This window comes from Lepidochelys kempii, chromosome 7, assembly GCF_965140285.1.
Source record: "Lepidochelys kempii isolate rLepKem1 chromosome 7, rLepKem1.hap1, whole genome shotgun sequence".
In the NCBI taxonomy this organism is placed as follows: domain Eukaryota; kingdom Metazoa; phylum Chordata; order Testudines; family Cheloniidae; genus Lepidochelys; species Lepidochelys kempii.
In genome coordinates this window covers 106,133,988-106,161,643 of record NC_136386.1, presented here as the reverse complement: position 1 = coordinate 106,161,643, position 27,656 = coordinate 106,133,988, and the positions used below count along the sequence as shown (strand labels likewise).

The 27,656-nt window shown below is 40.8% G+C and overlaps 1 protein-coding gene and 1 pseudogene across 8 annotated transcripts in view; one reads left to right on the top strand and one right to left on the bottom strand.

The window, feature by feature from the left end:
* Positions 1–4,113: 4,113 nt before the first annotated feature.
* C7H10orf88 (chromosome 7 C10orf88 homolog) overlaps positions 4,114–27,656 on the bottom strand; it is a 34,709-nt gene continuing 11,166 nt past the window's right edge. For 2 of the 8 annotated variants that reach the window (XM_073354151.2, XM_073354154.2), the window contains exons 6-7: positions 8,326–8,491; positions 4,114–5,807 (exon numbers count right to left, since the gene is read on the bottom strand). In XM_073354151.2, the coding sequence (XP_073210252.1) occupies positions 5,739–5,807; positions 8,326–8,491 (235 nt within the window). In that variant the 3' untranslated portion in view covers positions 4,114–5,738. Of the gene's footprint in view, positions 5,808–8,325; positions 8,492–20,351; positions 20,951–21,667; positions 21,739–23,322; positions 23,394–23,440; positions 26,074–27,291; positions 27,543–27,656 lie in introns of those variants that run through there. The other 6 variants (XR_012160058.2, XM_073354153.2, XM_073354156.2 and 3 more) reach the window with 6 other exon arrangements.
* Positions 9,460–10,630, top strand: LOC140915151 (DNA (cytosine-5)-methyltransferase 3B pseudogene; annotated as a pseudogene).

Here is a 27,656-nt window from a genome sequence, read left to right as displayed (position 1 = left end):
GCTTTTTTTCCACACTTTTTCTTTACAAAATCATCAATTAAGTCATCATAAGTAATATTTTGTAAAGAGGCACTTTCAGTTGTCAATATTGCTGAACTTGTCAAATGTTCCCGACTCATCGTATTTCGCAAATAATTTTTAACTCAGTTTAATACAGAAAAAGAACGTTCACCAGAAGCATTTGTGATAGTTATTGTTTTAAATATTTTCAGAATGGATTCTACATTTGGAAAGATTGCCTGCAAACCATCACGTACAAGTCTGCACAAATCAACTGGTGATCTTGAAGCATAGACCTCATCATAAAATGAATGAAATGTTTCAGTTCATCTTCAGGAAGATTTATGTCTATGTCCTCCCGGTAGAATTCACTTAATTTCTTACCGTAGTGGCTTTTAGCATTTTTGTCCATACTTCTGTTAAAAAACACGCAAAATAAGTCAACAGTTTTCTTTAGAGATTCACTTCTACTCTGCAATTGCACTATTATTGTGTCACAAATAACATTGACTGTCTCAACGATTATCTTCTCTTTCCCTTTTAAATGGATTTCATTGTCTCTAAGTTCATCAAAAAATAACTTCCTGGGTTTTTTACGTTTCTCCTCAGATATATCAGAGGAACCTATATTTTCTGTTAACGTTAGTGCCTCTGCTTCCACCGAGCTATAGTCATTTTGAACTTCTATGACAAAACTTGTAACTGAGGCTAACAATTGTGAAGCATTCAATAAATTTGTATCAACCTTTTGCAGCGATTTACTGATGTCATTAATTCTTTGAAGTAAACAGTTCCACAAAAGAGTGAAAACAGCAATATCGTACTTTTCAAACTTTTCTGCAAAGGATTTTGCTTCAGTTTTCGCAGATGGTTTTTCAGAATTTGATGTGGCCCCACACTGGCTGGCCCAGAGAAGCAGGCAGAGACCCGCGTGCACTGAACACCCACCTGAAGGTGTGTGTGTGGGGGGGTGGGCACAGTTCCATCGGCGGCCACCTGAGCGCCCTACTGCCTCCACGCGCTCATCTCTGCTCACCTTCCCCGGCCGGCCCCCCTGCCTGCGGGCGCTGCACCGGCTCCTGCCGCCAGCACCATGCCCCGGCCATGCCCCCCCCGCCATCATTGGGGGGGTTGGGAGAATGCCAGGGTATGGTATGTTTTGCGGTAAATCCACCCCTGTCAACAGGCACATGCATGTCGCTGGGAATTGTCATGTTAAGTAATGGCTGAGGCAGAACCAGTGAGGAAAGGGCAGAGAAACAGAGCACAGACCTTGCATGGAACCCATCAGACACAGGCTAGGGTTGTGTTTTATTAACTCCTGACAAGCAAATTGTGGGTTAGGAAAAGATCTTCCCTGTTCCTTCCCTGCCAGACTGAAATCAGTCATTTGGGTGTGTATATTGGTGATAAGACTGAAATGCTGTACCTGTCTTTTTTATTTATCTGTGACTGTTATGTGCACCTAAGGCCAGATACACTCCTATGGCCACAGTAGCATCTGCATGCACCTTTCTGGGCACATGGAGGGGAGGCTGCCACAGAGAGTAAATCAGCGCATCACACGTCTAGCTTGGTTCAGCCCTCACTTGGGCTGTCACTTCTAATTTTGAGGCTGCATCAGCTGGCTCCAGGTTCCTCGCAGAGAGGGGTTTGCATGACTTTGCCCACACACCAGACAGATTGACCATGACTCGAGAGTGAAAAGAGCATAATTCATGTTGCACAAAATGTAAAATAATGGGATTTCCCAAACTATTGTGATTTAATAATTAATAATAATGTAAATAAAGGCATGATTTGGATGCAGATGCAAAGTTCTGATAAGCTAGTGTAACCCACAGACCTCCTTGGTGTGATTCTCTGTTCTCTCTAGTAGCACCAAGACCACTTGGAGATGATTGAGTTTGCTCTACAACCTTAGCTAAGGGCTGTGTGGCTTTTAGCTCATGCAGTGGAGGTTCATGCTCTAGAGGTCCCAGGTTCAATCCCGCCCACCGATGACTGGGGTCTGTCAGTGTTGCAAGTAGGGGCTCGTCTGGGATTTCAACTGGAAAGACGCCGAAGCTCAGGATGCACTTCCTCAGCTAGGGAAAGTATGTAACCCACACACCACCTGGCTGTGGTTCTCTGTCCCCTCTAGTGGCACTGAGACCACTTAGAGATTTATGAGTCTGTTCTACAGCCTTAGCTAAGGGTCATGTGGCTTTTAGCTCATGCACTTAGCTCTAGAGGTCCCAGGTTCGATCCCACCTGCTGGTAACGAGGGTCTCTTGGTCTTACATTAGCACTCCAACCTAATGTGATGCCTTTCTTCAGATGTGAAAAACTTTTACCCAGTTTGTACAATAGTGTGACAGCTACTAAAGTGGAGCTTTTATTTTCTTTCATGTATCTGGCCAGTTCCTGCATCAACAGGTATTTCTTAGTTGGGTTCAGTATAATTATCAGAATCTTTCAACTCTCATTTGACAGTGAGGGGCTGCTTCTTCAGCCCTTAACCAAGCTGAAAAGGATTTGTCCTTCATTGGTCCTATTAAAGATAATCCCCTCCTCATACAAATATACCTGCTTGAGAGAATCGACTTTAGTCTACTCACCTAAGTGAGTGCTGCTCAACATGAGTAAGGGTTTCAGAGGCAGATAACTGTTAAACTGGCATAACACTGCTTGTGTTTATCAAATCAGTGGCAAATCCCCATTGCTTTCAATATCTGTGTGTGGGTTAGTAGTAATGTTGAAGCTCTGTGTTAGTATAGTTTAGTAGAAAATAATTCAATTAAATAAAAAATCAGCCTTGCAATCTTAATAATATCACAATATCCACCTACAATCAATGAAGTCATGCTTTTAAAGAGGCTCAACCGTGACCAATAATGCAAAATTTAAGAAATAATATTATTTATAAGATTATTGAAATAGAACATTACTGCCCACACAAATTACATGCAACAGTTATATTTTGAGGAGTCTATTCATACCAGCTTGCAAATCACTTCAGGCATCAATTCTCCAGGAAAAAGGAATCACTCGCCTACATTTGCCTGGTATTTCAAATCATCCAGGGCCTTTTTTAAAAGTGTGCAAGTAATTTTGCACCTAATTTGGCATCCTGTTACCAAAATTGTATGTGCATACTGTGTTGTTTTGATTACAGTTGTCCTCCTTGTGGACTTCTGGCTGGATGTGATGTGTAAGTGTGGTCATTTTTCCTGGTACAGAAGGGAGTACACAAATTAGACCGCACATAAAGTAGTTCCATATTTTTATCGAGCTACGGGCTTCAGATGTTTTCAGATGCAACCTTAGTTTGTCCTCCTTTAGTGAGAAGAACAAGGAAGTAAAAGAAGTCTCTAAACCTACATACTCTAGAATACTATAATTCAAATCAATGAAAGAAGAAAGATTCCTTGGGTCCGATGTATCAAAACTAATGGATTTTGAATCCTCACAACAAAACTATTTCTGAAAAACCTAGTGATCAACATTTATTTTCAGAAGTTATTCACTGAAATATTTCATTACATTTCATTTTGAACACGAGACACTCCCTCTCATTCTAGATCTCCCACCCTCATATCCAAGATGGAGTTTAACCAGCTACACATGCAACAGTGAGATAGCAGGGCTCACTCAGCACCTCCTACTATTTTAGGACAAACACATATTAAGTGTGCCGGTCCACAGAGCAAGAGCACCACCCTGTTACAAGGGGTTCTTAGTTATAGGTGGAGAACTGGTAGTGGAATTAATATAACTTAGTGAAGAGTGAAGCCTTGGGGGAAAACAAAAACAGAGTAAACTCTACTCAGAATAGAAACATGAAATCTAAATCTTTTAACCAACACCCCACTCTATTCATTCTTTTCCTCAACTTTCTGACAGCCGCTGCAGATTACACGACACCAGAAACAGATAGCTCCTCTTCATCCACTTTCACGCCAGAGACCACTGGGGCAATATCTACCCCACAACCACTGACTACAGCTAATGAAGGTAAGGGAAATTCGAGTGTGAACATAATCTAAGAAAAATGCTAGAATAAGTTATACTGTTAAATAAATAGGCAGGACCAGATGCCATTCAGTCAAGCTTTCTAAAGTAGCTCAGCTGTGACCAAAAATGCAAAATTTTAGAAATTATTCTCTCCAAGTATAATTTTTACTTTTCTTTAATTGCTTTTTAATTAGTGACTGTTTATAGAATTCTTTATTTTTTTATTGTTCCGCATTAATACATACTGGCTACAGAACCCCAGGACAATCTGGCAAAACATTTAAATAATTTCTGGTATGTACTTTAAAATATCTAGAAATGTCTTTCTGCTAGATTTTTTTTTTTTTTTTTGCAGCCTTCTTTCTTAACTTCTGCAGTCTTTTGGGTTTCTGCCACTTCCCAAATGACTACTGTGTCACCAGTCCTCCAGAAATGGAGCCAAGTGTCTTCTCATTCTATCTCTTTTCTATCACTCCCTACCTAAATTTTGAATGTTCCTCTTTGAACTCACTAAATCAAGTGATATTACCAGAGGACTAAACAAAGGAAGATACACAACTGATCTTCAAAAGATCTATATATATAATGTGAGAAACAACATTCTAACCTCGGTATAAGGTGCATTTTTTTTTTATTATTTTTTGGTAAATTAAACATGAGACAATCATCCACCAAGGAGACAATGCATGAGCAGGACAGAAATATTAAACATAAATGGGAGTTTTCCCAATATCTCTAGCAGTAAGAGACTCAGCCAAATAAAATGCAGATAGTTATTGTTTATGCTTTTACATTTTCTAATGGAGCCACATCACTACCTGTTGTTTAAGTTACAGGGCCCTTTTGAAAAGAGAATAAAATGTTTGCAGTGTTTTGAAATGATAGGTGGTAAAGAAGATGAGCATAAACTTACAATATTAACTTCTAGGTTTGCCCCTTAAAAATCCAGTCCTGAACTAATGCTGTCAATGACAAAAGTCCCCCAATTGCAAATCAAATAATAATTTGTAATTAACATTGAAATATAACTTTGACCCACATCTCCACAAGCAAAAGGTTTTTTTCCCCACAAAACATGAAATCTAAATCTTTTAAACAACACTCCAATTCTAGGTGCTATTACTAGATGCTAGTTCTATCTATTAATTTCTTTCCTCGTCTTTCTGACAGCTGCTGTGGGTTACACAACACTGGAAACAGTTAACTCCTTTTCATCCACCTCCGCACCAGAGAGCACTGGGGCAATATCTACCCCAGAATCACTGACTACAGCTAATGAAGGTAAGGGACAATCAGAGTGTGAACATAATGTAAGAAAAAGGCTGGAATAAGTTATACAGTTAAATAAATAAGTAGGACCAGATGCCATTCAGTCATGCTTTCTAAACAGGCTCAGCCATGACCAAAAATATAAAATTTAAGAAATGATATTAGTAATAATATTTGCATGAAAAATAAAAGACATAGAATTAGGACATTACTGCCCACAAAAATTACATGCAAGAATTATACTTCAAAGAGTTTATTAATATATCCCTACAAACCAGATTATCGAATTGTTTCAGGCATTTGGTAAGTACATATGGTGCCACATAGAGATCTCAGGCATGACCGCTTTAATATGTAGAAGAAAGGAAATAATTTGGCATTATGACATCACAATTCAGAAAGGGAAGTTTTCCGCTGGATGTGGAAATGGGCATCTTGTCTCTTTTCCTCAACTTTCTGACAGCCGCTGCAGATTACACGACACCAGAAACAGATAGCTCCTCTTCATCCACTTTTGAGCCAGAGACCACTTGTCTCTGAAACTTACAGAACATTGACTATTGTTGCTCTCACTATCACAAATGCTTAGGCAAAGTTGAATATTGACATGGCTAGCCATGCTGTGTATTGCCTACATGGGTTTCTCTGCTGGTGGAGGTATGATTGTCCGTGCTTCCTTCCATGCAGAATTTTTACTTGCTTTAATTAATTTCTTTTAACTCACTTCCACCTTTGCTCCTTAAGAACCCAGTCCTGAACCAACAATGTCAATGACAAAAGCTCCCTAATTTCAATTCTATAGGACTTTATTATTAACTTTACAATACAATTTTGACCCACATCTGCACAAGCGGAAGGCTACTGCGTTAACTCATTTTTCCACAAAACATTAAATTTAAATCTTTTAACCAATACCCCCAGTTCTCAGAGCCATGACTAGTTCTTTCTCTTAATTTCTTTCCTCATCTTTCTAACAGTAGCTGTGGATTACACAACACTGGAAAGAGATCACTCCTTTTCATCCACTTTCATGCCAGAGAACACTGGAGCAATATCTACCCCAGAATCACTGACTACACCTAATGAAGGTAGGGAACAATCAGAGCATGAACATAATGTTAAAAAATACGTTATACAGTTAAATAAAAAGGGAGGACCACATGCCATTCATTCATGCTTCCTAAAGTAGCTCAGCCATAACCAAAAATGCAAAATTTTAGAAATGATTCTTTCCATGTAGATGGATAATTTTTACTTTTCTTTTAATCACTTCTCTAGTGCAGTAAGTGGTAGCACTATTAGGCTTTAATCTTCTATGTGGAACTGCCACTAGAGGAAATGAGGACACACACTTTGTCAGCATGTTTCACAGCTATTTGCTAGACAACAGAAGAATGCTGAGAATGCTCAGGAATAATGGGTTCCATTCCACATTCTAGAGGGGAACTTGCTGTAGTGCTTTCAGACCCTTCTGCCCCTTTCCCTGCCCCAGTCTCTCCCTGTTCCTTCAATATTTATCCCCTCGACTACTGTCCACGTCCCTTTTCCTGCGTCTATCGTGCCTGGCTCCCTGCCCACTCTTATCTTCCCCCTGGCTCCTGCCCTTCTTCCATCACCTATTCATTTTTTTCTGTTCTCTTTTTGTGTTACCAGCTCCTCCATTTACCACAGAGAAGCCCATTACAACTTGAAAGTATTTCCTTAGCTTTGCCTTGCTAAACTTTTACACCTGATCCATTTTAAATGTTAGTTTAAAGAGTAGCCTATAATTTCATAATGAACTTCATAGACTTGGGTAAAAGTTTCAAAAGTATCTAAGTGACTTGGAAGAATAATTCCAATTTTCAGTACCCTCGGCTTCACAGTTGAAGCTCCAGCTTGAGCCCGAATGTCTGCACAGGTATTTTTAGTGCTCTGGCACGAGCCCCACAAGCCTGAGTCTACACTGAGCTCTGAGGGCTTGTCTATGCTTACCGGGGGATCCATGAGTGATGATTGATGCATGGGTGATCGATTTAGCGGGTCTAGTGAAGATACAATACTACACTACAATACTATACAATACTAGACTCCTAATAGAATCAAAATTAGTTCAGTGAAGAGAGAAGGAAGTGCAGTTAGCATGTAAGACCCTCACCAAGGGACCCATACCATCAAGCATTAATACTTATCCCCAACCTGTCTCAATTCACAGTTTTGGAACCCATGACCCTTGCCTAGCGAGTGCTACTTAGGTGATGGAGAGTCCCTCCATCATAACAAAAGGCCAAGTACAGTTCCAAGCACAGTTCCATAATCAGGGTAATAATAATTTATTCTTCCTGCCCCAATAACAGAGACACTGGGGATCCCACAGCAGCCAAAATGACCATTTGTGCAGCTATGGCCTCATTCTAGGCGGGGTGGGTGTGTCTATGCAAATGAGATCGGCCCCTGAAGTTCTTTTCCACAACTTTCCACACCTCACCACCAGATGTCAGGGTGGAGCTCAGCCTGACACTGCTTACACTCACATAGATATATCCAGACTTTGCTTTTCAAATGTCTGACATACCTTAGGATAGCCTTGGTGTTAGCACGAACTGTGTCTCAGCCCTGGTCTACACTATGGGGTTTGGTCGAAGTTAGCCGCATTAGGTTGATTTAAAAATGACTGCGTCCACACAACCAACCCCGTTCTGTCGACCTAAAGGGCTCTTAAAATTGACTTCTGTACTCCTCCCCGACGAGGGGAGCAGCGCTAAAATCGACCTTACTGGGTTGAATTTGGGGTAGTGCAGACACAAATCGATGATACTGGCCTCTGGGATCTATCCCAGAGTGCACCATTGTGACCGCTCTGGACAGCACTTTGAACTCTGATGCACTAGCCAGCTACACAGGAAAAGCCCCGGGAACTTTTGAATTTCATTTCCTCTTTGGTCAGCGTGGCGAATTCAGCAGCACAGGTGAACATGCAGTCCCCACAGAATCATAGAGCGTAGAATGTTTCTACACTCCCCCTATCATCTCAGTCCCTGAGGTTATCGCAGATTAGAAGGCGAAAAAAAAAACACTTACGATGACGTTTTCTGAGCTCATGCAGTCCTCCCGCACTGATAGGGCACAGCTTAATGCATGGAGGCATCCAGTGGCAGAGGCCAGGAAAGAATTAAGTGAGCGCGAAGAGTGGAGGCAGGACGCGATGCTGAGGCTAATGGGGGAGCAAATGAACATGATGAAGAGTCTGTTGGGGGAGCAAACGGACATTATGAAGCATCTGTTGGAGCTGCAGGAAAGCCAATAAGAGCACAGACCCCAGCTGCATCCACTGTATAACCGCCTACCCTCCTCCCCATGCTCCATAGCCTCCTCACCCAGATGTCCAAGAACGCGGGGCAGAGGGAGGCTCCAAGCACCCAGGCACTCCACGCCAGAGGATGGCCCAAGCAACAGAAGGCTGTCATTCAAACAGTCTGATTTGTAGTGTGGCTACAATAAGCAATGTGGCCTTGTCCTTCCCTCCTCCCTCACCCCACCCAGGCTACCTTGTCCGTTATCTCTTTTTTTTTTAATTAATAAAGAAATAATGCATGGTTTCTAAACAATAGTTACTTTATTTTTAAGGGGGGAGGGTGGTTGGTTTACAGGGAATTAAAATCAGCAAAGGGGGCGGGTTTGCATCAAGGAGAAACACACACAACTGTCACACTGAAGCCTGGCCAGTCATGAAACTGGTTTTCAAAGCCTCTCTGATGTGCAGCGTGCCTTGCTGTGCTCTTCTGATCGCCCTGGTGTCTGGTTGGTCAAAATTGGATGACAGGAGATTTGCCTCAGCCTCCCACCCTACCATCAACATCTTCCCCCTTACTCTCACAGATATTATGGAGCACACAGCAAGCAGCAACAACAATGGGAATGTTGGTTGCGCTAAGGTCTGACCTAGTCAGCAAACTGCACCAGCGAGCATTTAAATATCCAAAGGCACATTCTACCATTGCATCTGATGAAGTGAGCTGTAGCTCACGAAAGCTTATGCTCAAATAAATTGGTTAGTCTCTAAGGTGCCACAAGTACTCCTTTTCTTTTTGCAAATACAGACTAACATAGCTATTACTCTGAAACCATTCTGCACTTGCTCAGCCTATAGTTGAACTGCTCCTTACTACTGTCCAGGCTTCATGAGCCATGGGAGCAAGGGGTAGGCTGGGGTAGGTGCGACCGCATGGTGCTGCTGGCTGGGAGAGCAGCCCAAGGCAGAAGCCTCTAGCTCTCATGATATTCCAGGTGGGACTGAATCTTCATGAGACAAAACTTAAAGAAGAGAATGACCTGGAGTCTCTGGCTCCCATTCTGTGCGCTAAGAGGAGGATGGCCATGTCTGTCCAGGCGCCCCTGATCGACCTCACTGAGGAGGATTCCAAGGAGTCCTCCCAGAGCAGCAGTACCATGTCTTCCAGCAGCACCCAGGAGGACCAGAACGGATCCCCCGAGCTCGTCGCTGGTGGGCAGGAAAGGAGAGTTGCAGGGGAAGTGGTGGAATACCAGGATGGGAAAGCTCATGTGGGGGAAGATCAAGGGCTTCTCCTGGTGGCCTGCAATCATCACGTCCAAATGTCAGGCAATCTCCGGAATGAGCTGGGTGCAATGGTTTGGGGATGGGAAGTTCTCCGAGGTTTCAGCAGACAAGCTGGTGGGTCTGATGGCTTTTAGGCAGCATTTCAACCACTCCACGTTTAATAAGCTGGTCTCCTATTGACGAGCCATACACCATGCCCTGGAGGTTGCTAAGAGCCGGGCAGGGAAGACATTCCCAGAACCCCCGGCCAAGCGGCTAAAAACTAACTTCTGCAACAACAGCAAGGAGCCAGTGGAAGAGGACCAAAGCAGAGAGCAAATGGTTTCCAAAGTCACAAACAACAACAGGAGCCTTGAAGACAGTTGTTTATTGTGTGGGAGAAAAAACCCAGCCACATTCCACCCGCTGTTTGAGGGGGGCCTTTGTCAGACTTGCAGAGATTGATTCCTGAAGCTTTTCTACATGTACGATGAGGACAGGTACCAGTCCTAGTGCACTGTCTGCTGCGAAGGCAAGGAGCTGCTGCTGTATAGCAATGCCAGCTGCTGCAGGTGCTTCTGTGTCGAACGCTTGGAGGTCCTGGTAGGGCAAGGTACCTCGGCCAAGGCAAAAGAGCAAGAGCCCTGGAGCTGCTACATGTGTCAACCACAGAAGTGCTATGGGGTGTTACAGCACCGACCGGACTGGAATGTATGGCTGCAAGACTTCTTCACCAGCAACAAAGGACAGGAATATGATGCATCTAAAATCGAAAAAAGGCCCACACATTTCCCAGAGTCATTACCCTTGATAACAGAATGTCAATGATTGCATTGGCTACTTGGATCACAGCAGCCCCCACAGTAGACTTGCCCACAACAGCAGCGGTGATGGTGAGCTGAGCAGGCTCCATGCTTCTGTGGTATGGCGTCTGCATGGGTAATCCAGGAAAAAAGGCGTGAAATGATTGTCTGCCATTGCTTTCACAGAAGGAGGGGTGACTGATGACATGTACCCAAAACACACCCGTGACAATGTTTTTGCCCAATCAGGCATTGGGAGCTTAACCCAGAATTCCAATGGGCAGCAGAGACTGTGGGAACTGTGGGATAGCTATCCACAGTGCACCGCTCTGTAAGTCGATGCTAGCCATGGTAGTGAGTATGCACTCTGCCAACTTAATGCACTTAGTGGGTACATGGCACCCCAAAGGGGTGGCACAGGGAAAGTTAGGACCATGGCTCTGCATCCACACACATTGGACAGCAGAGGGGGCTGGCCGTACAGAGGAGAAAATGCTGCACCCACCCATGAGGGAATCAGTCCCATCTGGACACTGAAGGATCCCCTGGAATGCATGAAATTGAAAACAAGGTAATTGTGTTAACATTAAAAATATTGTTTCCTGTGCTTTTTCAAGATACATCACTGAGACTGGTGAATGGACAGGACGGGTGTTCCAGTCGTGTTGAAGTCCATTACAGTGGAAGCTGGGGAACAGTCTGTGATGATGCCTGGGACACAAACGATGCAGAGGTTGTATGCAGACAGCTTGGGTGTGGCCACGCCATGAATGCCCGGTTTGGTGAAGGCTCTGGAAGTGTTCTCCTGGATGATGTGCAGTGCAGAGGGAATGAATCCTCTCTGTGGCAGTGCTCACACCAGGGTTGGGGCACACATAAATGTGCCCACCATGAGGACACCAGTGTCATCTGCTCAGGTACTCGATTTCTATTATTTTTTTAACATGAATTGTATTTTAGGAGCATTAAATTCAAACTTTCCAAGTAGGAAACTCATTGTTATAGGGGATCCCAGGGATAACTACAGGCAAGGAAACTCATGGCAACGTGACTCCAATGTGCCCTGGGTACCATGTTACCAAATAGTCCATACAGAGCCCTGCGAGCTCCACTAATCTCTGCTTCCATAAAATCCTATTTGTTCTGCAGGGTTTGCAGCTGAACCTTTGGTTCTTCTGCAAGGGGAAATTAAATGGCAAGAAATGAAGAGGTACTTTTCCCCTTCCAGATCCTCATCACATTGTTTTCCCCACAGCAGCAAGTGATCTAGCTTACTGCAATAGCACGTCAGATGTAATTTTACTTTACTTTTGCCAGTAACTCAAAGTTTATTCAAACATCTCTTTTGTAAAGTATTGAATTTTGGCTTTTCTTTTCTTTCTTTATTTACCAGCTTCTTCCCCTACAACACAAGTGCCCATTACTACATGTAAGTTTGTATTCCAATTTAAAGAGTGGCCTATTATTGCACAGGCTGTCCTCGATTCCTGTCTCCACTGCTTTACAGAAATTACCTGTATTCCCACAGAAAGAGAAGTTGTCTGCAGAAGTAAAGCCATTTTCCTCTTCTCTGACTTCCTTACTATTTTTACAGTAGACAATTATTTCATAGTTGGCTCCTTTTCCCATCCTTCTGAGCCCTTGTCTATACTGGAGGGGGTAAGTCACTGCCGTAAGCAACTACAAGTGAAAATTCTTAGTTTAGATGAGCTGCACCAGTGCAAGCTGTGCTTTGTACCAAACGGTCTCACTCCCAGGTCCTTCTATTTTCTGAGGGGGCCTGGGAGGCCAAGGCTCTCAAGCAGTTTTTCCATCAGGAGTCCCTTCTTCCAGGGGACAGGGAGCTCTGACTTGCAGTCCTGCTGGCCGGAGCAAGAATCCTCCTTTTTAAGGGTCCACCCATCTTGAGGCCTGACAAGCCTTATAGGTGTGTTGCATTGAGGGTGATTGTGCCCAGAAGACAGCTTTAATTCTTTCCAGATGGGAGGCAGGGATCTACCCCACTACATCCATACAGAAATTTGTGAGCTCCAGTGATGTCTGCTTCCCTAAGACTGGATGCAAACTGCAAGGTTTGGAACTAAGCCTTCAATTTTTCTGCACGGAGGAATGGGCAAATCCTGCTCCTAATGGAAAAATGTGAATTGAACTGTATAAGAGGAAGGTGGTAATTTCCTCCCTCCAGCTCCCCATCCCATTGGTTTCCCCACAACAGCAATGAGCTGTTTCATTGTAATAGCTCAACCCACATATAATTGTACTTTATCTTGTCCAGCAACTGATAACATTTGTGTGTGTGTTGCATAAACTATTTAATGTTGTCTTTCATTTTCTTTCTGTAGTACTAACTCCTCCACCTATCACACAAGAGCCCAGTACCACAAGTAAGTGAGAGAATAGTATTTCTGTTTCCTTGCCTATTTGAAGACAGACTTGTAATTTCACAGTGTGTGTACTTGATTCCTATCTCCAGTGGTTTACGTAAACTTGCCTACACTCCATAGTAAATCCATAGTGCTCTACTCTGGTTTCCTTACTAATCTGACAGTGGGAAATTATTCTGGTGTTGTCTCCTTTTCAAATTCCTCTCAACCCTAATCTATACTGGAGAGATTTCTTTTTAGCTGTTCATTTAGCAGCACTGGTACAAATCCCTACTCCGGATGTGCTGCAAAAGTTCAAGTACCACTGAAGACTCTGGAATGCCTTACTCACATAGATATATCCAGACTTTGCCTTTCAAATGTCTTGCTTATTTTAGGACACCCTTGGTGTTAGCACTAACTGAGTCTCAGTTAAATTTGCAGTTTGTTATGTATTTTCCCTCTATCTCTCTTTCAGGGATGATGTTCTAGATTATGTCTTTCCTTTCTCCAGTAACTCATAAAGTTCATTTCAATGTCTCTTTAATAAACATGCTACTTTCATGTTGTCATCTTCTTTTTGAATTGCCAGCTGTACTCCCTACCACACAGCAGATGAGTACCACTAGTATGTCTTTTGTCATTCTTGCCTTACAGAATGTTTTTTTCAACGTGTGATCCATGTTTACATGCCTATTTGAAGGGTAGCCCTTAAATTCACAGTGGATTTGCTGAATTTTCATTTCCACTTGAATACATATATACCTGTATTCAATAGATATAGCAGATATCTGCAGAAGCAAATAAAATATTTTAATCTGGCTTTCTTTTCTGTTTGTTCAGCAGAAAATTACTCTGGGGTCAGCTCATTTTCTAGTCCCACTACAAATAATGGTGTGAACACACCTGTGTATGTCCCTGTGTATGGTATCCATGGTACCTTCCCTATCAAATTTAATCATTTTATCTTAAATTAAAAAAAATAGGTACAGAAATTCAGTTTATCAGTGAACTGCTATGCCTACTGAGTGCCAGATTCACTGCCACCAACATGGGCCTTTCAGTTTATACCCATTTGAGTGGAGGGAGGAGGGGTGATTGGCACAGAGAGTGGATACCTTCAGAATTAGTGCATCTCCCCGTTGATCTGTTGGTGTCCTGTCCCCCTGAGCAGGCTCCTGGTGGATCAGTGTTGTGGGGAGTTTGCAACATGACACACATACTGCTGATCAGTTTACCATCACCAGGGAATAACTATGGCCCCAAATGTTATTAGGGAACCACAATCATATTGTATAAATATAATGAGACCACCTAAGCCATTGTAATTAATTAATTAATCTAAGACATTATTTGGACTAGCACTGTAGCCCACTGTGCTTCCTTGCTTCAGCTAAGAAAAGTGTATCTAGTTTACAGATTCCTTGACTATTACTAAACTGTGCCTTCATTTTCTCTCATCTTTGTCAGTCTCTGACCATTACATGGCATCAGGAGCAACGGGTATTTATTAATTCATTTTATTGTAGTTATTTGTTTGCTCCAATGTATTTCCTTTTAAATACTACTAGTGTTCTCAAAGCTGGCTCCACTGACTTACTGTTTGAATGTCCCAGCTGACAAAAATGGATATTAAAGGAAAAAGGCTTTTGTCTGACATTCCAAGAAATCTGCTAAGCTTTAACTTGAGTACAGTTTTGGAGAAGGTGATATGTGTTTTGGCCAAACTATATTAATCACAACAACCTGAGAAGAAAATAAACCATTACATATTTGGAGCCATATGTCATCCTAGAGCCAGATGGAATAAAATAAAAACTCCACCCCCAAACTTTTGTCCATTTTCTGTGCCACACGATACATATTAGAAACAAGGGGTTTCTGACCCTGCTGATGTCAATGGAAGATTTGCCACAGACATCCATGGGGCCAGGATTTCACTGTAAATCTTTAAACTTCAATGTATTCCATACTATGGTACTGGTCATGTTTTCTTTTAGTATTGCATAATAAAAGTCTCATATACCCTGTATCTGCCCCCAAGAGAGCCAGAGACCTCGGTGGATGTACTATGCGTGGATCAATGACAAGATAGAAGCCTAAATCAGAAACATAGTGATGGTTTCCTCTAGTTTTGAAAATTAATTTCCCTGCTTTTCCAAACCACGTCGCTGCCACTGGTGAGCAAAGAGGGCAGGTGTTCAGGTTACATTGAAGTCCCTTACAATGAAAGCTGGAGAACAATCTGTGATGATGGCTGGGATACAAAAGACACAGATATTGTGTGCAGGCAGCTTGGGTGTGGACTGGTTATTTCAGCCCCAGTTAGTGCCCATTATGGTGAAGGCTCAGGAAGTATCCTCCTGGATGATGTGCAATGCAAGGGAGATGAATCTTTGGTCGTGCATAGACATAACTGTGGCCATCAAGAAAATGCCAGTGTAATATGTTCCGGTACTTCAGCGGGCTTTGTCTCAGACTCTGGGTTAGGTTTCCCTAAGAGGTATATCACTGCAGTGTTTGCTCATTTTTTGAACTAATATGTATTTCCAAGTTCAGTGCACCATTCAGATTATACAACCCACCAAATGCTTAGATAATGTGCTGGGGTCTCCTTGCCCAGTGGGCCACACGTTTTAAAAAGGCATCTTGGTTGTAACTACAAAATATGAGCACTTGTGTGCAAACAGTTAATGGAACATGGAAACTCTTCTCCAGCTGCAAAATAAGTATTTGAGCATGCAACTACCTGTCCATGCAGATATACACAAAGAGCTTAATCTTCTTCCCATTTAAAATAACAGTAATTCCCCTTTTCAATTTCAAGCAGGGATTTTTTTTCATTAGATTAGTCTTTGAAAACTGATGGTAAATGGCAGCTCTATTCATCAGAACATTTTCTATTAATATTTTCAAAATCCTTTTTAATTTAATTGCTTACTCTGTATGTTAATTGATTATGCTATAATCATAATAATAAATAATGCATGAAGCTTCATGAACTATCCTTAATTTTTGCCTTTTGTTATCTTCTTGCATAGCTCCTCCTGATAATACTGAAGCACCCAAGACACCTGGTAATATTTTCTTATCCTTCTTTTACTACTGTACTGCAAGCTTGGATAAGAGAAACTAGTTGGGAAAGCCTGATTAGGCCATTTTATTTGGTGTCTATTGCACCTGTTAGGCATATTTGGACCATCGTGGCTTTTCCTGATGGTCACTCACTGCCTTGGAGGCTGTTGGAGCCCATGAGCGATGGGTGACTTTCCAGTGTGACCCAGTAATACAGTTTTAAAATTCCAAATATTCTGTGGTCCCAGTACTCACTGTGGTACACAGCCCCAGACAATGCAGACTTTAAATGTTGCAGTGTCAGAGACCAACAGTAAGGTGGCAGATATGCTGAACTCCAACAGAAAAGAATCTTCATTGTTAGGGAACTTCAGAGAAGCGTTGTCATGGAGGATGAACAAGGAGTGGAAAGGGGGTCACAAACCCTCCAGGAACCAATCAAGAAAGGGAGGAAAGTAGGAGAAAAGAGTAAAAAGTTTTGAGATCCATCAGAGAAGGAAATGTGATAGACATCTGAAGACAATGGTGAAGCCAAAGAGGGATGCAGATTGTCCCATTAAACTGAGTCACAACATGTTTAAAGCAATGGCTCAAGCTCTACAGATTTTGGTAATAGCATGTTGCTCTAGTAGAACTGTGTTCTGGCAGCGTGCATGGAGAGAAGGAGCCAGTCTGCACTTGTATATTTTATCATTAAGCTAAGTCTGCATTTATAGAGTGGTCTTCATACGCATTAGTAGGCCAGTTAATTGAACCCCTGTTCACTGCACCTCGCTGGAGCAGGTGTCTGAGCCAAGAATCACAAAATGCAGATCACTGGGTTATTGCTGTGGCCTAACTCTGAGCTCTCCCTGTTAGGCAGCATAAATAACTGTGGAATCAAACTAATTTATGTAACCTCAGTATTAATTCCATAAGGGAGATAGGCTGGGGAAGTGAACTTTCAGTTGTGTCAATCTTAGCAATAAAGAAAGGGCAAATTCATTTTCTCTCCACTCAGCTGTTATTTCCAGGCTAGTTAACATTCTGTGAGGCTAATTGCTTGCCAGTGATGTGAACATAATATATAGTAGCATTTTAATAACTACTGGATTTTTATACATGCTTCAATATTGTTTACTGATATTCAAAATTTCTCATCTAGTGGCACTTACATGTCTGCCAGATTACATGCATGCAGTAATTAGAAGAGCCTATATCAGGTCAAAAGGCTATTTTTCATGGAATGTTCACTTGAATGACCCAGCTTGTAGACCTATGGTTACAAAATCCCATGTTATATTCCATATACCTTATGATGGCTGTGGTACAAAAAGTGAGGTAAGAGTTTACATCTGAAAATACTGTATATCAAAATAACTTGTTAAAATTACTTATTAATGAAAAGTTGTCAGAATAACTCTGTGCTTTTAAGTTTCAGAGTAGCAGCCGAGTTAGTCTGTAGTCGCAAAAAGAAAAGGAGTACTAGTGGCACCTTAGAGACTAACCAATTTATTTGAGCATAAGCTTTCGTGAGCTACAGCTCATTTCATTGGATGCATTCAGTGGAAAATACAGTGAGGAGATTTATATACATACAGAACATGAAAAAATGGGTGTTATCATACACACTGTAAGGAGAGTGTTTTAAGATTCCTAAAAGATTCTCAATGGGAAGAAAACACTGTAATATTTATATCACCATGTAGTTTTGTGAGATCCAACACTTGGGGGATTGATCTGGGGACCTCTGGAGCTGAAAAAACGAGCAGCTACAACTGGAGCTAAAGAGCCAAAGTTCCTTAGCCAGCTTTGTGATAGACATATCCTCTATAAATTAGGCATAGAAGCACCACTAACACACCTACACAGAAATAAGTTTATTGTAAACATAACTCAAAGGAAACATTCAAGGGTCCAGTCCTGATCCAGATGAAATTTGTGGCTAAACTACTGACTTTAAGGGAAGCACACTCAGACTTCCTTTCCCCACATTTTTGCTTTAGGATTTGTTGGGTTCTGGATGGTTTAAGGATTGGGTAGGGTGCTGGCTGCTTATTTTGGACAATTAAAGAGAGAAGGTGGGTGAGATAATATCTTTTATCGGACCAACTTCTGTTGGTGAGAGAGAAAAGCTTTTGAGCCACACAGAGCTCTTCACTGAACTTGGTCCAATAAAAGCTAGTACTTCACCCACCTTGTCTCTCTAATATTCTGGGACCAACATGACTATAACTACGTTGCATATTTTTGACAATGTCTTTTCCTTTGTTCTGTGGAAGCAGTATGTGTCATGTTCAATAATGCACTTGGGCCTGGAGACTTTGGAAATCCTGTTTTCTTGAGTTAAAAGAGAAAGAAGTGCCTAGCCTTGTGCTGGATTTCTCCCACTGCAATACCTAGCAAAGAAAATCATGAGGTTCACCAAAGATCCCAAAGGTCCAGTACACAGAGTATCATCTTATGTGCAGCACCATACAACTGCTGGAAGAGTACAGTAGGGCATATAAAACTTCTAGGCACAATGGCTGCCACAGTTCATCAAGAAAATTGTGATCCGATTACAACATACATATAGATACCATGGCTGGCCTATCTTTTGTTAGGTTGTCTGTGAGCTCACACCACTGAGGACCCATATAGCTACTTCCCTATCTATCTCCCTATGCTGACACCAGGTTCAAACCTGCAGACATTAATCATGCAAGATTCCCACTGAGATCATTTGGAGTCCTGTACGTGTAAGATCTGTTGCATTAGGCATCCCACCTCCATTTTTATGTCCAATCAACACAATAGTGGCTTCACACAATGTTGAAGAAAATGGAAACTAAATTATGGCCAAAACACACCAACAGATTAAAACCTCCCACCCTTCTTTGACCTAGAAAGGAAACAAGACCAACAGAAGTTACAGATGAGAAATGCATATTAGATCATTCAGTCCATCTCTCGTCCTGGGCACACTTGTCTCCTACAGTATTTTTTCCAGTGTTTTGCCCAGTCTAGTTTAAATATTCCACATAATGGGTCTTCCTTCACAAGCCTCAAGAGGCATACCCTAATACATTTTACCATCAAGACATTTTTTCTTGATATTCAGACTAAATTTTCCCTCTGTTAATTCCATGCAAGACCAATGATCTAGCACAGGCGTTCTCAAACTTCATTGCACCGTGACCCCCTTCTGACAACAAAAATTACTACACGACCCCAACATGGGGGAACCAAAGCCTGAGCTCACCTGAACCCCACCATCTTGTGGGGGAGCCCAAGCCTCACTGCCCTGGGCTGGGGGCGGCCAAAGCCCAAGGGCTTCACTCCCAGGCAGCAGGGCCTGTAACCTGAGCCCTACCACCCAGCAAGTCTAACACCAACCCTGGATACCCAATTAAAATGGGGTCATGACCCACTTTGGGGTCCCGACCCACAGTTTGAGAACTGCTGATCTAGCATAAAAGGCCATCTAAAAATATTCAAGCTGAAACCACTTTTTCACCTGTACTCAAACAATTCACTGCTGGCTCATCTGACTTTTGGATAACTTGTAGTGCATTACAGCTATCTAGGTTGTAATATTTCAACAAGACCTTTGAAGCACTGTACTGTGTATTTTATTTAATGTTTTAACAGGTAAGTAATGGGACTATCAACTATTCCAACACAGTCAGAGCATCCACTTCTGGTAATTTCATCACCAGGGCAAAGAGTCCTCAGTTACATTTCACCTGCAGAATGGACCAGAGCACGATAGCAGACATCATGCACATAGTTAACGAGTCTGACTCTTTAGAAACTGATGAAACTCAGTATGGATGATTCAATGTGAAACTTTCCTTTTATGAATCACCATCTTTTTCAAGCCCCGTGAATGATTTCCCAAACTTTGTTGGCCTAAACCAGGACTTATACATTCAAGCCACTCTCTACAGCCCTGATCCAAATTTGATGTTGTTTATAGACACATGTGTAGCATCTCCTGATTCCTATGACTTTACAACTGTGAAATACGATTTAATCAAGAGAGGGTAAGGAAAATATTGAACTCACAATTTAAAATGATTTTTTTAAATGTAACTGACCTCATAGGGGACAGCAGCAGGGTTTGAACCTCGGCCTCACCGACCTAAAAGCCTCTACCATTTTGAGGTAAAGGAATGTGTATATATTAGCTAGCTGCAGTAGCCTTTTGTATAAACCAGCCATTAAAAGGAACAAAGAATCACACTTTTCATAGTGTGGATTACATATAATCCCATGGATGTATTCTGCATATGGAAGGATTTGGAAAGAGAAACTAGTTTAAAATCTCTATAGAAATATCCCATCTCAGTAAAATAAATTGCAGGAATTGTGAAACAAAGGTTTGGGTTTCTCTTCTTTTGTTTTTTATTTTTAGAAAATCCAAATGGGAAATAAAAAACAACATTAGAAAGATAGCAAGGCTCTTTATCCATATTTTTGAAAGATGCTTTCCGAAAGTATTCTTTTAAAATTCCATTGCGTGTTTTCAAAATGTTTTTGCATTTATTTCATTATTTACACTCCATCTCTGTGTATTAGGAATTTCATATTGCAAATGTTTATTAACCTTGTTGTTTCAAATGCATGAAGGAAAGTTCCAGTCAAGTCAACTTATGATGCAACAAAAGTGTTTATTTTTATGTAGCACAAAGTCACATGGCATAATACAATCTCCATATTTTATTATGCTGTGAGAACAGACTAATTTTATGTATTTTTTCCTTTTCTCAGGTGTGTAAAAGATGATACCTACACTACTTACACTTCATCAAACAAAAAAATTGTTCAGTTCCAATTTAAAGCCTTTCAGTTTTTTAATGGATACTCTACAGTTTACCTCCAGTGCAAAGTGGTGGTGTGCAAGGTGTACGATTATTCTTCCCGATGCTATCAGGGCTGTGTAACTAGGAACAAGAGAGAGACAAGTTCTGGCCAGGAAAATGTGACCGTTGTTGGGCCACTAAGCTGAAGTGAAAGAATCCCACTAACTCAGATGGGTGTATTATCAATTTAACATGATGTTATTTCAATCGCTTTTACCGTCAAAAGGATTGATTCATTGCATGATTTCCTGCTGATGAGCTCTAGAAGCATTTTTACCAGTGTAGCAAATTCCTAATAAACATCCTAATATACATCCTAATATAATAAATATAATATAATTATATTATAATATATTATAATATAATTAATATACATCCTAATATACATCTGAATATGTTCCTTATCTGTCTTTACCATTCCCTAATTTCAAATCTGTTACGTTTACTTCCTAGACAAATAAAAGCCTATAATTCTCTTCAATAAATAATTTTGGTTATAAAAATATAGGTGAACCAGATTGATTTTCTGATCTAGACTTAGTGACAACAGAATCTTCTTGTGGCTATTCAAATTCCGCCCCCCTTTTCTTACATCATACTACCACTGAATAGCATGAGTGTTTATAGTTTAAGAACAATTATATAACTATATATTTATCTCAGCTCACACTCATTCACAATGCAGTTGGGGAAAGGGTTGAGGTACAGGACCAGTCTATTATCACTTTGCTCTCAATAGTAATCATTTTGGTCCCTGCTGGACTTATTTTGAAAACCAAAGTGAGCAGAGATACATACCGAATGTGATCAGACGCAGAGGACCACAAGGCATCTATATATGGCACCAACGTGCAATATGATTCAAGCATCTAAATTTAAATAAATAAATAACTTAAGTTGGAGGAAAATAATGCCACAAATGTATTATGATAGGTTTCTGTAGTCAGTTTCCCTTGTTGCTGCTGATTAATCATAGAATCATAGAATATCAGGGTTGGAAGGGACCCCTGAAGGTCATCTAGTCCAACCCCCTACTCGAAGCAGGACCAATTCCCAGTTAAATCATCCCAGCCAGGGCTTTGTCAAGCCTGACCTTAAAAACTTCTAAGGAAGGAGATTCTACCACCTCCCTAGGTAACGCATTCCAGTGTTTCACCACCCTCTTAATGAAAAAGTTTTTCCTAATATCCAATCTAAACCTCCCCCACTGCAACTTGAGACCATTACTCCTCGTTCTGTCATCTGCTACCATTGAGAACAGTCTAGAGCCATCCTCTTTTGAACCCCCTTTCAGGTAGTTGAAAGCAGCTATCAAATCCCCCCTCATTCTTCTCTTCTGCAGGCTAAACAATCCCAGCTCCCTTAGCCTCTCCTCATAAGTCATGTGTTCTAGACCCCTAATCATTTTTGTTGCCCTTCGCTGGACTCTCTCCAATTTATCCACATCCTTCTTGTAGTGTGGGGCCCAAAACTGGACACAGTACTCCAGATGAGGCCTCACCAATGTCGAATAGAGGGGAACGATCACGTCCCTCGATCTGCTCGCTATGCCCCTACTTATACATCCCAAAATGCCATTGGCCTTCTTGGCAACAAGGGCACACTGCTGACTCATATCCAGCTTCTCGTCCACTGTCACCCCTACGTCCTTTTCCGCAGAACTGCTGCCTACCCATTCGGTCCCTAGTCTGTAGCGGTGCATTGGATTCTTCCATCCTAAGTGCAGGACCCTGCACTTATCCTTATTGAACCTCATCAGATTTCTTTTGGCCCAATCCTCCAATTTGTCTAGGTCCTTCTGTATCCTATCCCTCCCCTCCAGCGTATCTACCACTCCTCCCAGTTTAGTATCATCTGCAAATTTGCTGAGAGTGCAATCCACACCATCCTCCAGATCATTTATGAAGATATTGAACAAAACCGGCCCCAGGACCGACCCTTGGATAATAGAATCATTAGATTAGAAAGACAGCTATTTTTAAATATAAATATAAATTCTCTCTGTTATAACCAGCTGCTTTATCCTTTTTCTGCTCTAGTAACTTCCATGATGTTAGAATCCAGTATTTATAGTCTCACCATTCTGTACTATAGAGGTGATTTTGAAGCTAAGCATACAGAATTGTCTTCTTTCGAAAGACTTAGTGCATCAGACAGGAAAAGCCTGATTATAAAGGAGAAATATTCTGTATAAACACAGTATCTTGATAGTCAATTGTAGAACTGCCTAAATAGCAAAATGGTTATACGAGAAGGGAGACTGACTAAAATTATGATGATTTACATAAGTTTGGAGAGCCTCTTAATGGTCAAGTTTCTAATTTAACTATATTCTAATTAATCAAAATAGTTATTTTCTTTGGAATGAGAATGGTATTTACAACTCTGTATTTGATTTAAATCTGAATAGATTATATTTAGTCACCATGTTTAACATGCAAAAATGATCTCACCTTCAAATTATGTGCAATACCATGTGATGCAATAAAGCTTTTTCTTGCAACTTTTTGTCTTGAGCTTCATACTTGAAAAGATGAAAATAGAAGCATCTGTGTTTATACTTATTAAAGATAGAATAAATGCATTATGATGCTTGAAAATTATGGAGATGGACACATTAAAATTGCTTAAAGAGAGAGAGACATTATATAGCATATCACTTTATGGAGAACATAGTTCTAAGACTGCCTCTAATGTAAGAGATTTGTTCAGATCTGTTACTTATTTTAAAGGAAGTAAATAAAACTTGCTGTCCTGAAACAATGCAATGCTGTTGGCTTGAAAGAATATTTCAATCGTAATATTTAAATAAATTGTGCATGGGGCTGTCTATTAAGAGCACTTAGAAATTCAAATTTAATTGAATACAGCTGCTCACTTAAAGAGGTTTCACAAAAAAAATTATTAAACCTGTGCTTTGCATCTGCCGCCTTCTACATATAGTGAAGTACACTAGAACGCGCATCTATATAGCCCAAATTCACATATAACACGGTTGCAGCCATGGATCCCAAATTTAATTACTTTAATTGAAATTCATTTTAACACGGTACCATGCATGGATCCCAAATCCCGCGTTCTAGCAAGGGTCTGGTGTACTTAGATCTGACCTACATAGCCTAAAATCATTTGGGTCCTTTCTGCCACAAAGTCTTTCTCTGTCCTTGTGATACTCTAGGACAGGGATTGGCAAACTGTGGCACGCAGCCAGTCAGAGAAATCGGCTGACGGACTGGGACGGTTTGTTTATGGTTTGCCGGCATGGGCCCAGGGCTGTGCTGGCCGCCACTTCCTACAGCCCACATTGGCCTGGAACAGCAAACCGCAGCCAGTGGGAGCTGCCATCCACCAAACCTGCTGATGCTACATGTAAACAAACTGTCCTGGCCCACCAGTGGATTTCCCTGATGGGCCATGGGCCAAAGGCTGCTGATCCCTGCTCTAGAAACTGCAGTAGCCTCAGGCACTTGAGCTGGTGATTCCCTGGTTTAAGTAGGAAGAGGGGCTGCTGGCAGGGTCTTCTCAGTGAAGCAACCTCAACTCTGGAACTGATCTCTACAGTACCTGGATGTGATAACCTTAAAGGCATACTGCACGGCTCATCAGTTTTTCTTTGCATGAGGGAGCAGGGTAGGAGGAGGAAAAAGAGGTGGTGGGGAGAAGAGAATGTAGGATAGGCTGGATACAGAACAGTCAATGGGGGCAGCTACTTAATAGCCACTGCCCACGCCGACACTTAATTTTTTTTTTGTATTTATTTTAAAATTTGTACATTTTGGTTTCAAACATTTTAGATATTTGAATAGAATACATTACATTAAGCTATTTGGAAATCAATTCTGTTCTACTTGCTCTCAGATGGATGGGAATGAAGATTAACAAGTTAGACTAAAATTTAATATAAAGTATAAGCAGAAACTTCAGATGTGTAGCTATCTCTGTCCTTTTGAAATATAGCTTCTCATAGTTCATGAGTCGAATTCTATTCTATAAGTAAAAATGCCCATAATTAAAAAAATACATATCTCTATTTCTTCACAGAAAGGAGGGCTGTCTGCTTCTCAAAAAGGAAGATATTGCCTTTATCTCTGTGAAGCCAGATGAGTGTAGAACATCTGTAGTCTCTGCCAATGCAGTAAACATTGGGTGAAGGAGGATTCTAAGCCACCTTTCTACCTTCCTGATCCTGGAGCAACCATAATACTGTAGGGTCATTCCTCTGGTTCCGGATTGCCATAATGCAGCAGATCCTGTCCCATCAGACTCCCTATATAAGAGGGGACCCCCTTACATGCTTCTTTAGGGCAGTTTCTGCTACTACTGAGGTTCTGACCAATACTCTACATTAAATCCATCCAAGCAGTTGTGTGCTTGTTTTGAAATGAGCATCAATAGAGAAGGTCTGTCATTTAGCCCATCGATAATAGTCAATTCACTTTCCGTACTGTGCTTCAGTTCAGCTTAAGATGCATCAGATAATGATTCTGAACTGGTGCGTTAGAAGTAAAAGGTGCCCTCTTGTTATCCTTTAACCGAAGAAAAAAAATAAACTAAAAACTAAACAGAAACTGAATTCTGTTTTTTAAATCTTCTAGTAATGGGTTGCAAATAAAACAAAACAATTAAGCTAATAAATAGAAAAGTTACAACTCACTTTATTTATAGCACGAATGTCATAGTTCAAGTGGAGGTTGACAAAATGTATTCCAAGTGGCTTTTTAGAAATATTTTTTAATTAAATAAGCCACAAAAATACATAAAAAATTCTTATACTTGTGAAAAATGACATTATTACAGATGTTTTATAACACTAACATTTAGTGTACAATACTGGGCAGAATTACAGTAACAAATGTAACAAACAACTTGGGGGGTTTATAATTAGTTTAATAAATATTAAGCTTTGTAAAGACATCAAAATAAATACTTGCCCCTGGAAAGTATTTATATTGGGGTCCTCTCTTTCAAATACTGTCTATCTCTCGCCATTTGAGAGTCCTTCTCCAGAGTCATAGTGTTCTTGTGACATTTTGTTCGTTTTGGAGTTTTGAACCATGTCCATTAACAGAACAACTTTAGTATCTATATGTTCCTGAAGTTTCTGCATACTTTGATCAATATAGTCCATTAGTTTTTTCTCCATCAGTTCCATATTTTTGGATATGACCTTTTCCAAGTAGGAGCAAATAGGCTGCTGTTCCCTTCTGTAAGAATGTAAATATAAATAATTAGTCATTCCTATTTTTAATATGGAGTCAGTGATCATGCTGGCTAACTGGCATAAATAGAGATCCCAGTGCCTCAAGGAAGGACACTGAAGTTTTGAAGTATTATTGGGTTTCTTAGAATACGTACTCAGTAGAGGAGGTACTCTTGATGTTAAAGTCTAAATAATAAATACTTACACCTTTACTACACAGAAGGCCTAATTTTGGCCAAACACACACACACACACACACAGTGCAACATACATTAGTCAGATGTATATCATAAGTGCAAGATTTGTCCTATTTTACATTAGAATTTGTACCTTTACTTGTACAACTAACCAAACAAAATACTTTCTGAAGTTTGTAAGAGTTAAGGTACTATGCTAATCTGTGTTTAATGTAATCTTACCCCAATATTTAAAATGGTAATTTTTTTGTATTTTTTAAGAAAAGATTAGCACACTAATCTGTACAAATTTTACTTTATGCTTCCATACCTGCATAGTGAGAAACAAAGTTAGGGAATTCTCAGAAGAATAGCAGCACAAAAGCCACACATCATATCCATATGATGGACTTACATTATTTATCATAGTATTTATGGGAGTACGAAATAGTGAAAAAAATGTTTGCAAAAAAAAAAAAAATTGGCTTCCACTTGCAAAGTGACAAGAGTATTTATCAATTTGGACCAGCCAGTCACAAGTTTCAACTTTTTGCCATTTAGGGGTTGTGGGTTTTTTGGTTTTTTTCCCCGCCTTAAACACAATCTTTTTGTACGTATTTAAATGCAAGAGCTATCTTCCCCCCCTTTTAAATGTCTCAAAAATTAACAAATTTGTACTAAAACTTTCCAAGATATTCACCATACCCAAACCAGGGGATTGGAGGGAGGGGGAAAAAAAACCAGACCAAACAAAAAAACCCCACTACCTTGTTAAATCACTTCCCACATGTAACCAATGCAATGTGGTGTTTGTCAAGCTGCAACAGAGGGAAAGTTAGCTAGAGTTCTGTCATTTTTCAATACTGCTATTCAGAACCTAGTGGGCAGCAGTTTCAATAAACTGATCATCTTCAGTCTGCTGATACTTGGGAAAGATATGAGCTTTAGCGCAGGCAGACACGTGAGCTTTTCACTAGGTGGGAGTACCCGAAAAATGGAGACACCCCACTCATACAAGTTCTTGGAGAAACAGAATGAGAATGCACCTTTTGCCACTTAGCAGCCATAGAAGGTTTTGGAGTAAAGGCTTCACATTTATCACATCTACTAGGCAGAGGCTCATAAATCAGAAATGGAGCCACCAAACACAGTTCAAGTAGAATGCCCAGGTAAGGAATACCAGCGCTTTCCCCTTTCCTGGCAGCTGGAGAGGTCTGAATTCTCACCAGAGTGCTGCCACCTATAAAGCATTCCTTTTCCTTTCCACCATCTTTCATAGCTTTAGACTATTATGCATCTGGTAACATGGGAGAGAAAAAGTTAAAGATAAGTATACTATAGAGACTTTGGCAATACAAGTGGAAAGAGAAAAATATAGGGGAGGAGGTAGAGTACATAATGTAGGTAAAGC